This window comes from Lingula anatina, chromosome 6, assembly GCF_051362555.1.
Source record: "Lingula anatina isolate TDL-2025a chromosome 6, LinAna3.0, whole genome shotgun sequence".
Taxonomy (NCBI): Eukaryota; Metazoa; Brachiopoda; class Lingulata; order Lingulida; family Lingulidae; genus Lingula; species Lingula anatina.
Genome location: NC_141772.1, coordinates 3,391,001 through 3,404,258, shown reverse-complemented (window position 1 = coordinate 3,404,258; position 13,258 = coordinate 3,391,001). Strand labels below are relative to the sequence as shown.

Sequence of the window (13,258 nt, the reverse complement as noted above, 5' to 3'; positions counted from 1 at the left end):
ACGTTACATGGCGTGTCTAGGGCATTGCACGTGCCCTGGGCGCCACTTAAAGAGGGCACTGTCATTTTAGTGTCTTGATGTGTTAAACTGACATATTTTAAAACGCAAATGACCCGCAGTTTTAACATGATTTTATAGCAAAGTTGTGCAAAATTATGTCAAATGGTAAAACTGGGGCGCAATTTTAATATCGACATGGACACTGCTCTCCGTAGACACAGCCTCGAGAAACATATCGATCCCTGCCACTAACGAGTACAGGCGTTTCCAGATGCAACAGCACCCGGATGTGTTCTACATTAAAATAAACATCTCCGAGTCTTTATTTGTTGCACTCAGTAAAACGCCGGTGTCGGTTTCCGTTGTGGTATCTCAGCTACAGGTAGCTTGTCTCCCATCCAAGGCCTAGAAAAGAGAAAATATTATAGGCATTCCAATAATATACAGTTACAGACTCCCTCTAATAAAACATTTTCAAAAAATTTTAAACAGAAAGACGCAAAGATGCTGCTCAGAATCACGTGCCTTGAAATAGATACTGGTAAACCTGGTAAACGTAGAAAAAAAAAGAGTGCGTGATCTTACTATCAAAAGTACATGTAAAGTACTGCTTATTACTATCAAATATATCACCTGTAATACATCCGTGGGGCTTCCTTAACATTAATTGGCTGAAATACTGCAATAGAAGAATTTCGACTAGATGACGACCTCGAGCCCGCACTTTGTGATCGTGTCATTGGCTTACTCGCACTGAGCGTCCTCAAATGTTGTCCACTTGAAAGCCCAAGTTGACAGTTCCTTGACTCTTTTGTCCTTGGTATAGATCCGTCGGCGTTTTGCGATTTGGTAAGCAGAGTGTCTCTTGAAGCTTGTGATGTCGACGATGACGTCAATCGAACCTCCTTCAACTGTCTGGACGCGCTTGTACTGACGTCATCAAGCGAAATCGAGGACCTAATTGTGTCACTGTCTAAGCTGGTTTGTCTGGGCATACGCGTCTCATTACACGTGATTGGACGGTTTTGTTGATGCTTTTGCTGTAGGCTTTTGTACAAGTTGGCTTGTCGAATAAAAAAAATCACACATTTACCAAAATAAGTACACCACAACGATTTTCCATCTTTCCATACAGGTTTATCTAAAAAACGTTACTTTCTTAACTTTGTTAAACACCTTTTGACCACGAATTTTAAGGTAGAATATATTAATCATGCATTGGCCAAGATATAAACATCTTAACGTTAGCATGCCAAGTGATACATGTATGACACGCTTATTTTAGAAACACAAGAAATTATGTGAAAAATATTTACCTAAAATTTCACTAGTTGTTTTAGGTCTAGTTTCACTTAGATGTCGTCTGAGGTTATTTCCATACTCTTTCCTCCTCTGCGCAGCCCTACTGGTATATGACGTAGTTGATCCACAGCGGAAAGAAGTCGGAGTACCAGCAGATTTGGCGCCCTCGGTTTGGTGATGTAAGAACTTCATGGGAGATTCGTATCCCTTGCCATGAGGCATCGGTTCTAAAATAGGCCAATCAATATGAATTATCAAAACATGTGCCAAAGATTTAATAAAATCAATGAAAATAAAAAAAAGATCAACACACCGATAAATATATTGACAATAAATACCCTTTTTGCTCCTAGTACCATTCTTAAAATTTTCAAAACTCGGACACAAAACGATTGACAGTGTTGTAAAACGTTGTATCACATGTAACAACGATGTATCACACGTAACTAGGATAAAACAAACCTAACATGCATATGAAATACACCCATGCCACTACAACTTACAACTGTGAAAAGGCGGATCCAGGAAAGGGGCAGAGCAAAGCGGGGCTGGGCAGGGCGTGGCAGGGCGGGGCTGACCCAGGATTAAAGTAAAGGAAATTCGGTTTCAGTCAACGCCCCTGCCAGGCGAGGGTTGGCAGTTAATTAAAGTTCTTAATTTAGAAGGAGGAAGATAAAACATTATGCACCCCATCAATTTTTTCGTTTTGAGATCCTGGATCCGCTGTGTACCGTCTCTTCATGCAGTGTCATCATGCGAACATGCCCCTTGTGCACCATGGACCGCAGAACTAAAACCGTGTTTAAAATGTGGACTTCAGAAATCGCCAGCTCTCCGTTAAGTTTTATCCACGCGCTGTGAATTTTAACTTTAAAAATTGTGAAGACGAGATAGTGGTTAAACTGACTGGAGAATAACATGCTATTTTTAGCATGATTTAAGCGCTTGCCAAATCGTCCATCTTGTGGTTTAGATCTTAAAACGGTTTTAGTTAGCCAGGTGTTGAAAAACTGCAGATGTGCTTCTTTAACGTGCAACAAGATAGATAATTTATGTTCATGCATCTTCTGCAAAACTCATTTTCCTCGTGTGAAACATTCATTATCTATGTACAAGTTATACTATGGTGCATTCTTTGTAAAGAGGTTTTCAACTTACAAATCACAGTGTAATGAATTTTCTCAAATGAAAATTGCTTGGAATCAAACATAACGACCACTTGGCAATTGCTCAAAGAGAAACCTTCATACCATTGCAGGTCAAGGTCAAAAGTTCAACGTCAAGGTCATGCAACAGGGTCAAGGACTCATAAGCATGCACTATGCCATGTATTAGTCATCTTACTATAGCCCTTTGCTGTACGGCAAGTATGCTGACCGTGCCGTTCAGATGCACAGGCTATGCACCAGCCACTGGGGCATTTCTGTATAGCAGGCAGCTGGAAGTGCCTCCGCAAACGACTGGAGGGTGCTGTCGTCGAAAAAAGTGATAGAACGCAACCAAAGTTAACACACCTATTTATACAGTCATTTCCCTGTAGTTAGGGGCGAAATACTACTTATATCGCCGTGTCGTAAAAATCAAATATTACGAGCGACCAACTATACTACATGTAAATACACTCAAAGCTAGAGAGAAACAAGCATTTAGATAATGCTGAATAACAGAACGTCATAATAATCCCAGTTTATACGTTTTACCTCAAAAGTTGAGATTGACTCTGAAATTCATATGCCTTACCCTCTTTCGATTTTTCCCTGTGCTTTGGCATCATATTGATGACATTGACGGTGTGAGGAACATTTAGAGAGTACAGGAATCTGGAATAAAAACCAATAAGAGAATATCATCATTTATTAGCGTTTCAGACACAAAAAAGAAAAATTACAAAAAAAAAAAAAAAAGAACTGAAACTTGTGGTGTTATTATTGCAAGCAAGTCAGAACGGCAAGAGCTCATGGCGTCAGTACTTAACCTCCATAATATTTGACGTCCTTATGGTCGTTATGATATCATAAGCTCACCTGTCATAGAACCTGTTGACGTCAGGATGCTCCATACTTGTGACACTGAGGAAGTTTTGACTATCAGGATTGATCTTTATGGCTTTCTCGTGGTCTTTATTTGGCGCCATTGCCTCGCTGCCGGGCCAGTCTGATAGTATCTAAATTAAAAGTTGGCCTGTCACTTGATTTGGATAACCTTTCTTCTCGTTTCATTTACAACTCAAGGACATTTTACTTTAATTGTTCATATGTACCTGGTGCAGTTGGATAAGTACTAAATCCAATTAAGCAATGAGTAGCGTTTATCAAAATAATATTTAAAGTGAAAAATACTACACTAAACAAATGCAAAACAACATAATGGAATTGATTTAATGTATACTTGTTTTATTTCGTGTTTAGAATACTTAATGCCAGTGTTGAAAATAGATATGGTACTTACCACGGGTGCCTGCAGTGTTCCTCGTATGATGAGAGATGCTATGTGATTGGAGTTCAAGCTCAGTGCCTTGATGACGTCTTGCAGAGCCAGCACTTCTTCACCTCGGCTGTTTCGCACAAGTGCCCGTATGCAGTACACGTCCTACGAAAGTAATCAGAATTTATTTCTAAAATATAATTCTGATTCTTTAATGCAAGATCTCTCGTCATTGTACGAAATTTCGAGGTCATATGGCTACCTTTTCAAACATATATTCGTTTTATATACCAACTATTTTCGCAGAATTTACTGTTACAGAAACGGACAAACAGCTACAAATGAACGTTGTAGTTATGTACTGTATATAAGCGATCATTTGTGACAAAGGGTCGCATAATACCAGTATTAAAAAATCAATGATTGAACGACGTAGAGAAACAATATTAAAGGTAATTTAAAGGAAAAGGGAAATATTCAACATGCACTAACCGGATTACGACTGTCCAACACGACTGTTTTCTCGGCGTCCTTAAGTGCATTTTTGAGATCCCCTGCAGAGAATTGATAACAAAACTCAATGCTATCGTATTCTGCAATACCAGGTTTAATAACTAAAAATCTGATGCAGATTTATAACAACAATTTACCCTGTACTTATATGTTAATACAGGTGCCTAAAAGGACAATATCTTCAAAAGTTCATCGTATAAAATGGCATATTTTTGACGCAAGCCATATCTTTAAAACTCACATTAAATAACCAAATTATTAAGTGCATTATTTTGAAAAATCATGTTGTCAATAGAACGTATGAGCTTCAATACCACGTAGGCCTACATGTTTGCTCATGAGGGAAATATTAATCTGATCATACACCGACCGAACCTGAAATAAAGTAACTTTTCTCATTAAAAATAATATGCTTTAAAACAAAAAAAGCCTCGTTAACCGGGGCCGTAGCGATAGTCCGAAGGTTCAATAGTCCGAAGGTTCATTGGTCCGCATGTTCACAATAGAACCTTCGGACCAATGAACCCTTGATTAAAAAATCGATAAAAATGTTACAACTTTTCGGACCAATGAACCTTCGGACTATCGAGACGCCCCCCGTTAACCAACCGGTCAGTCTCGCCTGGGCTTACCTGATTTTGCATAAGCAAATGCTCGTTTGGCATGCACGGGCGTCATGAGGCACGAGTTGGAATGACATCCCGCCAAACAGCCGTTCTGAAACATAAGACAACAGATATGTCTAAACTTGAACCCGTAGTCCTTACAGTATTTAACAACGTAGAGGTACTACTACCCCGTCATTAGACATGCAAACTGGACAAACGATGGCATCGATGAAATTTGCCTGCCAATTACACAATGAATCTTTACTTTTATTGATTGATTGATTGATTGATTGATTGATTCATTCATTCATCTATATAGCCAATCATTTGTTTGTCATTTTGTTTATTCCTACTTAACCCCGCTTTAATCTATTTCATTTAGTTACTACTTTTGGAGCGCTCGGGTGTTCTTGGGTGTTCTCGGACGTATTGTGATGCGTCACAACTACCACACTGTGCGCACTTACCTTAGGAATACTGACACTGTTGATGGACTTGGTATAGGCTTTTACAGCTTTGGTGTGCTCTCCAACTTGCTGTAGTGCCCAGCCGAGACTGTAGTACAGTTCATAGAGCTAAAATGATAACACGCCTTCATCAAACCGCAATCATAAAATTCGGTTCAGTTATACGGGACTGATTGAAAATAAATTATCAACTGAATTTAAATTGATGAGATGACAACGATTAACATTGTAAGATTCAATTTCGAATGCATAAAATGAATATGCGTTTTAATACAAAGCACAATTAAATGAGTAAATGTCAAACCAAAGTGAAAAATAATGATATCGAAATGTTAAAGATTAATTATCCAATTATAATATTCACCAGCATGCCGTAACCGTCAGGAGGCTCATAGTTAGGCGGGAAAATTTCCAGACTTATCAGACTCAGCAAACTGCGATAATTCTGTGCCGCCTAGAACGAAAAATAAAATTTTGACTTGAATAAGGAAGGATCAAGAGTGTTACAGGAGACCAATACTGATCAATAGAGTTTTCCTGAAAGATAATACTGAAATCATTCTGAAATTTAAACACATATTGTGCCAATTACGTGTAACGTATAGATCACGAACTCATAGCAGTAAGTAATGAATAGCATGAATCGACACTCGGTTCATATACACTTTTAAAGCATTTAACTACGTACTTAACAAAAGTAATTATATGCCAAGAGCATATCATATTGACTCCTTATTTCTTTTTTTACAGATATTATGAGAAAAACTTAACCGCAATATTTAAGGGTATTTTTTTGGGGGGGGGGGGCGCGACGAGGTTCGTTCTTTTTTTTTTCCTGCTATAATATTAACTTTGGAAATGAGGAGTTTCACAAAGCAAATCATCTAGTATTGCAACGGTTATAGTAACCAAAGGGTGTTTACCTCAATGTTGCCATTATCACAGCAAGGTGTTCATTTAAATTAGAAAGTAACCACAATTTTGTGAGCTGACCCTTGACATTTTGCGGAGCGAGCCATCAGGTGTACACACATGCGGTGTTGACTCTGCCAAACTTTACCTTCCTGTCAACGATTTAAGCGGGTCCTGTCTTTTCAAATTATTTCAAGCAAGCAAATTGATGTGCTGTGCATTAGTAATTACATATTACGAAAAGCCGATACACTGTCCGAATACCATATTTGAGTAGCTTGTTTCTTTCCATTTTAAGAAAGAGTGTGTGTGTGTGTGTGTGCGTGAGAGAGAGAGAGAGAGAGAGAGAGAGAGAGAGAGAGAGTGGAAGTCGTTTTGCTCAATGATATGTACACTATACAGTTATATTCTTTGTTTCGCTGAAATCAGTGCTGGAATGATTGCGTTTTTTAATTGACCAAATCCTACATCTCGTCGAGCACAAATCCCGTGAACTCAAGCTATTAATAATAATAAGGAAGCATTCAGCATTCGAAATTATCAGACAGAAATGCCAAAAAGACAGGTTGCCCTTCTCTTACTAAATATGAATAATTTACGCGATCTAAACTCTACAGCTGTGTGATATCGATAAGTTCACTATGCTCCGCTGCGTGCAATGCAGATTGGGGTATTGATATTCTAACGGTTGCATGAAATAATAATAATGATAAAAAAGACAGCATATAGACAGGGCTCGATTTAAAATCTGTCAGGCGTATCGTTATGATTAGACCGACTAAATGTGAACCCTAAATCGCAAAAAGCTTCAACTCTAGTTAAAAAATTAGACAATATAAGCACAGATCAACTGCAACTTGTATATAATGGCACACTTCTTCATGTTTGCATTTCGTTTTAACGTCAGACACAGAGCCTGCAGTATGATTGAACAGTTTCGTAAAACTAAGGTTAATCGAAAGCAAATCCGATTAATCCGACTCGTGTACACACACGGCCGCTTTAAGCGTTTGCTAAGTCCTCTTTAATAATGACAAATTTATATTTTACTAATGATTACAGAAGTTGGTCATAGCAACAGAGAAATGACTAGTCCTTTTGGGACACTTAGTATATGCAGTCAAACATGAAATTGGTCACGCGAATGACTAGTCTATAGCCACAAAATAATATACAGTGTATTCAAGTGTATATATAAAGGTACATTTCAAATGTTTCTTTAGTGTATTTTAAAATGGAAGGTTGGATGTCAGTCGCCACTGCCTGCTATTGAAACAACCGTTAGTTAACTTATCAATTATAATTACTTGTAATAAATAATATAATACTGAATCCAAATGAAATATATATATTTTACTCATGACAATGAAATTTATAATTACAATGTGACATTTATAACAGAAGTTTCGAAATTATTGGAGAGAGAGAGAGAGAGAGAGAGAGAGAGAGAGAAAGAGAGAGAGAAAAGAAAATATCCCACCTTGCTCCATCGTTTGCTCCGTTCGTTCATCATCGCCTCCTTGAATTTAAAATTAGCAGCCTTGTTCAAGTCCTCAAAGTTCGTGAATGGCATCCTGGCCATTTGTGGTGGTGACGGTGTACCGTCTCTTGAGTTTCCCAAAAAGAGTCGTCTCAGTGATTTTCCACCCGGTACTAACTTAGCTAGCTAGCCGTCTGTGATAGCTCCTTTTTGTTTCTCACTCTACGGCAGGTTTCATATATTTCTACTTAAAATTAAACTGTTGGTATGTCTACATTCAAACAGCAGCCCGTTGCAGTGTTTCGTTTTCGGGTGTTTATCCTCCGTCGTCATGATTTGAACGCTATCGACTAGTTTCTTCGATATCTCCGCTGGGGTATAAATCGCAGTATCTTGATAAATTCTGATAACGAGTGGCAGTTTCTCAGGGAGTTATTATCAAAATGGCACCCTGGCGACCTTTTCTCCTACTGTCACAGCTGTTTGCGAATGATTCTCTGAAGTTTTGATGACACCATTTGGAATTATTTTGGCTTCCACTGACTGTTCTTACCGCCTCAGTGTTTAGCGTTTATTGTGTCCGAGGGTCTCTCAGGTCAAATAAATACACATTTGAGCTAGGTATATGCATGTATGATAATCTTGCAAAATGTAGAAAGATATACAGAGCTTTCCTATGCCTTGCCCATATTTTAAGCGACGTTTATTTGTGTCTTTTCCTGCGAATCCGGGAAAGCGGAGATAGTTCAACTGAAGCCTTCAAAGTTACATGTGCGTTATCCTATATCGTCATAATAGCTAGACGATATGGCGCTTCCTTTTTTTCGCATGGAATACAACGGAAAGCAATTATAACTATTTGCTGCTGTTCTTTCCGCCAGGGCGTTTTACTGAGCTTATCCTAACGCTTGAATTTGCAATTCAGATATCAATATGCATTGATCATTCAGCGCCCCTCGTTATTTGAATGAAAACCGAATCCTTGTATTTTTGCTGTGAGAGAGTGATCAGTTCCAATGGGTTCTGACGTTTTTCCCTTGTTACAATGTTGGTTAATCATCAACTTTATATTTCAGGTATTATATCACAACTTGTTTCGAGTAGCTATGACTTCCTTGGTCTTGCTCCGTGGGGTCACTGTTAAGTCAAAGCAGTGTTTTGCCCACACATACACAGGTAATACTGAAAATCAATAGAGATTAAATGACGTGGTCGTCAATCAGTTCGAGAAGAGAGGATAACATCTCAGTACGATTACGCAGCCGTTGGTCTGTACGGTAAAAGCACGCTGCTACGCTACGCCAGCGTCTCATAGCAATGTCATGAGTGAGTCCCAGTCTTTTGCCGTCACTGACGTGACAGTGGCATGAATGTCTCCCGTTTCAGTAAACTGTCGAAGTGAGCGTTTTCGGTTCCCAATAAAAACATCACCCAAATAACATTTCCTATTTTCGTTACTCCCCTTTCAGGTTAGTCTAGTCCCGTTTGCAAATATTGCCTCATCTTTGTGATAAAACTTCTCAAATTCTTGTCCGATTTTTTCGCATCAGCGTCTCCAACACAGCAATAGTGTAAATCGTAAGTAAACTGCAACCGATATGTCATAATATTGAGGGGCCAGCGGGCATGGAAGTAATGTAAATTGACATTGCGGTGCATTGACAGTCGAAGCGATTGTCCTCGGTGCTGTTTAATAGCAAGGGGAATGTTTGTTCATAATGGCTGAAGCGAGTAATTAGAGTGGGGAGAAGTGGTTGACAAAACCGAAGGCTAAACAACCAAGTGTTTCTGCATTAGTTAAGGGTGAAACTTTCCTTGCATTCTGCTGCCTGCTCACCTTGGCTTTATTGACACACATCCACTTCACTTGCTGATCCCACCATTGATCAGAGTTTATTTTAAACTCGTACACACTGAAAAGTCACATTACTGATTTTTTAAAATGTCATTACTATTTTTTAAAAAAAGATCAAGTGCTTCTAATCGAACAGTAAACTTAATTTCCACTCTCTACAAAACCAGGCGGTGACACCTGCGTTTAAAAGCAGCGCATATCATAAACGATTTATTGAACACATAAATGTTTATTGACTTTTTCAACAAGCTGACGAGTGTGTTGACTTTCCTCTTTGTCCCGCCATTCATGATCGAATGCTGAAACGTGTGACAGCTTTTGTGGCAGCGATAAGGCTTTGTAGCCATACTGAAAGCAGAACGATAGTCGTTTCTAAAGAGGCTTCTTAATTGAGGATAACCTGTTGAACGAGACCTCATTAATGAAAAAAGCCGTTTAGTGGCATAGGGTGAGAGTAATATATCGTGTCCCACTCGCGCGACCCGAAGCCAGCTATGATAAAATATATTGACCTGAAGCTACGCCAAAACCGATAATAATCACTTGGGAGTGGATACAAGTTACATAAATATAATCTAATAGATTTGAGCATGAAGTATACATATTTGCATAACCGTAATTTATGTTCCAATAAAATGAATAACCAAAGGAGCTGAAATATTATTTTCTCTCCCAACATGCGTCTTGCACCAAAGGTATAAAAGCGTAATATAAACAGATACTGAAATAACATCAATTGTCAATAATCTTGTCAGAGTTGGCTATTAGTATGACCAATGTTCGAATTCATTGTGTTAGTTGGGCCATGATTGCGCGGCATTATGATGCGAATGCACCACTTCGTAAATTATCGCATTAGAGCACAAACTAACAGACTTTAAAGCACGTACAATATTAACTTAAGAGAACTGAATCGTTCATGCACAAAAAAAAAAATAATAATAAATAAATAAATAAATAAATAAATAAAATAAAATAAAATAATAAGAACAGCATAAGGCAGGGAAATAAAAGAGAGAGAAAAATAAAATAGTATTGGATTTACCAAAAAAACTTCAAGCATGAGCGTTACAATGCAGTACAGGGTTATGTGAACACATGTTTGTCATCTAACATAGTTTTTTGTCCAAATTTTAGTAAAATTCCCATTCGAAATGAGTACCGGGTCAGCAAATATACATGACTGCAACGCGTGATCAGAAAAAAATGTTGAAGTAGGCCTATTCACACTTCTGGTAAATGCTGTAGTTGTCTACGGTATGTTAACACACCCTTAAGAGAGACATTTTACAACCGTTAATGGATGTTCTCATGGCGATGCGTTGCGGTTTCAAAATACCGCTCAAAAATCCATTTAAGCGGCGAGGATGGTGTAACGGTTACCATGGTTGCCTTCCTAGCAGTCGATCCGCTTTCGACTCCCGGTCCTCGCATAAATCGTTTTATTCCGTCTAAAATATTTGTTAAAAATAATGGAAAACTAACAGCAATGCTTTTTATGTAGAAAAAAGAGCGCTTGATAAGTAGGACTTTTTATGAAGCAGAAGCGTATTTTATTTTCATGATGATCTATCAGTAAAAAACAAGAAGAAACAAATGAACAGACAATAAAGCAGGTATAATGATAAAAACTTTTATTAATAATGAAAATAGGAAAGAAAACGTTCGACAATTACTGTTAACATAATATTTTTATTAAATCAGTATCACGTCTACACGATCTTGAATGAAAAATTGATGTTGTAATTTTTGTCTTACGTCTCTAAAACAATGTTTTTGGGTCAAAACGAACGGTGATCTAAGCGTAATAATTATTAGAGATTGTCGACCGTCGACGTTTTATAACGGGAACGGGAGGTTTTGTCGGTTTTCTCGCTATTGAAGAATCTTGCCCTTGACCTTGTGCTTTGATTTGACCTTCTAGTCTTCCCTGACCTTTGATGTCATCAGGTCTTTCTTGCATTATTATCCACTGTTTTTTCAGACTAGACCGATGATGTCCGTTTACAGTAGATTGTCTTAAAAAAACCTTTACAGAGCTGATTTCGATAGCCGCATTTGGTATCTGTTGTGCGTTGTATTCAGAAATTATGTCTCTTGGATTCTTTATCTGTTCTACGGGCTGGTGAGTTTCTATCAACTCCCTTTTACCGCTCGCCTGTTGAAGTTCGGCTTCCTGTAACACAACAATGTATATCCGATCTGAATATATAATGGTAATGATATAATGATATAATGATAAAATGCCTATACAAAATTTAAAAAAGAACAGATGATTTTGATGGCCCTTCCTGTTTTAATATTAAAAGGATTTTTTTTTATTGCGGTTTCGTTTATTTTTTGTATGCGTGATCTGATTACTTTAGGAACAGACTTTCAATAGATCAAAATCAAAAGGCACCAAAGTGTGATACGGCCAAAACCTACAAGCATGTACCGATATTTTTTTCTTTTTGCTGCAAAAGGTATTTTTTCTCTTTTTTCTCTTGTTATCAATTATGTTATAAATTATTTATATCCATTAGCTGTGTTGAATTTATGTGACTCTTGGTCCGAACACCCTATTAAAAAACAACAACGGACCCTTAAAAGCGTCCAGTCTAAAAGATGTAGCCTACATGTAAATATGCCAGGCATCAACATTAAAAGTAATAAATAATTTAATCATTGAACAACTACTGATATTTAGACCACCACAGTATAAGTTGAAGTAAGATGTATGGGATACTATTTGTATCGAATTGGTTCTCGTACCTCTTTTTCCTTGTCCTGTTGAATGTGCTCTGTTTTATCACAATTTGGCGTTTTTAGACTATGTTTCTCGCTGTGCAGTTCTTCTGGAGCTAGATTCATCCAAAAATAATATTTAAAAATAATTTAAGCATTTTGATTTTTAGCCCATGTGCATGTAAACTTAAAATGCTAATGATATGTTATACATATATATGAGGGCGCACTTATTACTCGTGCAAAAAATATTTTTGTATATGATATAATTCTGAAAATGAAAGCATAATTAGATGGTTACTTAATTAAATACATCGAAATTTATACTAAAAATAAATAAACGGAAAACTCCACCCCCACCCCCCTGTAATAAGGATGGTCATTTCGATGCTTAATATAAAATGATTGCAATAAAGGAAAAAAACAATGTCATGCGTCCAATGCTACTCACTTGGTGTACGCCTCCGCCTGCGCCTAAACCATACTATCAGTAGGCCTATAACCAACAAAAATACCGAGCAACAAATTAAAATAATTTCGTTGAAGTACTGTTCCCACTTGCTCTGTTTTGGAGGCTCTTCGTAGCCTAAAATGTACTTAATCTGTGAGAAATAACTCATGTTATCAAGCAGAAATTTTGATTTTTCGTCCTTATGTTTGTCTCTTCCATCTTGTTTGCTTCGTTTGTTTTCTTTGTTTAGTATCTATGGGGATGTTTATCTAAGTGACGTCATTGTCATGTCACGTCATCTTAACATGACGTAACGTTACCGATAACGTGTAATTTTACGAGCTTTGTTTCGAACAAAGGTCGCAACAATGAAAATAACTTAGAATAAAAGATAATTATATAAGTATAACAATAATGGAGCGCCCATTGTTACGCTTCAAAAGAAACCTGTGTGATCGTGTGCAAGGCAGGACAGAATGACAAAGCCCTAACAACGACTCTTTTTTAATGAATATTAGT

At 37.6% G+C, this 13,258-nt stretch overlaps 2 protein-coding genes across 3 annotated transcripts; both read right to left on the bottom strand.

Annotated features, from left to right (window-relative positions):
* Positions 1–116: 116 nt before the first annotated feature.
* On the bottom strand, positions 117–9,702 carry LOC106150993 (uncharacterized). Of its 2 annotated transcripts, XM_087015620.1 has the most exons (12): positions 7,707–9,702; positions 5,679–5,768; positions 5,315–5,422; positions 4,872–4,956; positions 4,219–4,280; positions 3,751–3,891; positions 3,327–3,466; positions 3,043–3,122; positions 2,647–2,772; positions 1,317–1,529; positions 634–1,063; positions 117–405 (listed from the first exon to the last, which is right to left on the bottom strand). In XM_087015620.1, the coding sequence occupies exons 1-12, from the start codon at positions 7,806–7,808 to the stop codon at positions 336–338; spliced, it is 1,647 nt and encodes a 548-aa protein (XP_086871746.1). In that variant the 5' UTR covers positions 7,809–9,702; the 3' UTR covers positions 117–335. The 2 variants fall into 2 exon arrangements, with proteins under 2 accessions (XP_086871746.1, XP_013379539.2); XM_013524085.2 differs by lacking the exon at positions 2,647–2,772 and having other exon boundaries at positions 7,707–9,701.
* Positions 9,703–11,182: 1,480 nt separating this feature from the next.
* LOC147761008 (uncharacterized) lies at positions 11,183–13,230 on the bottom strand. Its single transcript, XM_087015584.1, has 3 exons — positions 12,740–13,230; positions 12,316–12,404; positions 11,183–11,737 (listed from the first exon to the last, which is right to left on the bottom strand). The coding sequence occupies exons 1-3, from the start codon at positions 12,906–12,908 to the stop codon at positions 11,360–11,362; spliced, it is 636 nt and encodes a 211-aa protein (XP_086871710.1). The 5' UTR covers positions 12,909–13,230; the 3' UTR covers positions 11,183–11,359.
* Between the last annotated feature and the right edge of the window lie 28 nt (positions 13,231–13,258).

Coding starts and splice junctions, on each gene's coding strand:
- LOC147761008 (XM_087015584.1), bottom strand. CDS start 12,908: ATGAGTTATTTCTCACAGATTAAGTACATTTTAGGCTACGAAGAGCCT. Junction 12,405..12,739: donor CAGGCGGAGGCGTACACCAA/GTGAGTAGCATT, acceptor GGATGAATCTAG/CTCCAGAAGAACTGCACAGC. Junction 11,738..12,315: donor AACAGGACAAGGAAAAAGAG/GTACGAGAACCA, acceptor GTTGTGTTACAG/GAAGCCGAACTTCAACAGGC.
- LOC106150993 (XM_087015620.1), bottom strand. CDS start 7,808: ATGGCCAGGATGCCATTCACGAACTTTGAGGACTTGAACAAGGCTGCT. Junction 4,957..5,314: donor ACAGTGTCAGTATTCCTAAG/GTAAGTGCGCAC, acceptor CTTATGTTTCAG/AACGGCTGTTTGGCGGGATG. Junction 2,773..3,042: donor CAGGGAAAAATCGAAAGAGG/GTAAGGCATATG, acceptor TTTCGACGACAG/CACCCTCCAGTCGTTTGCGG.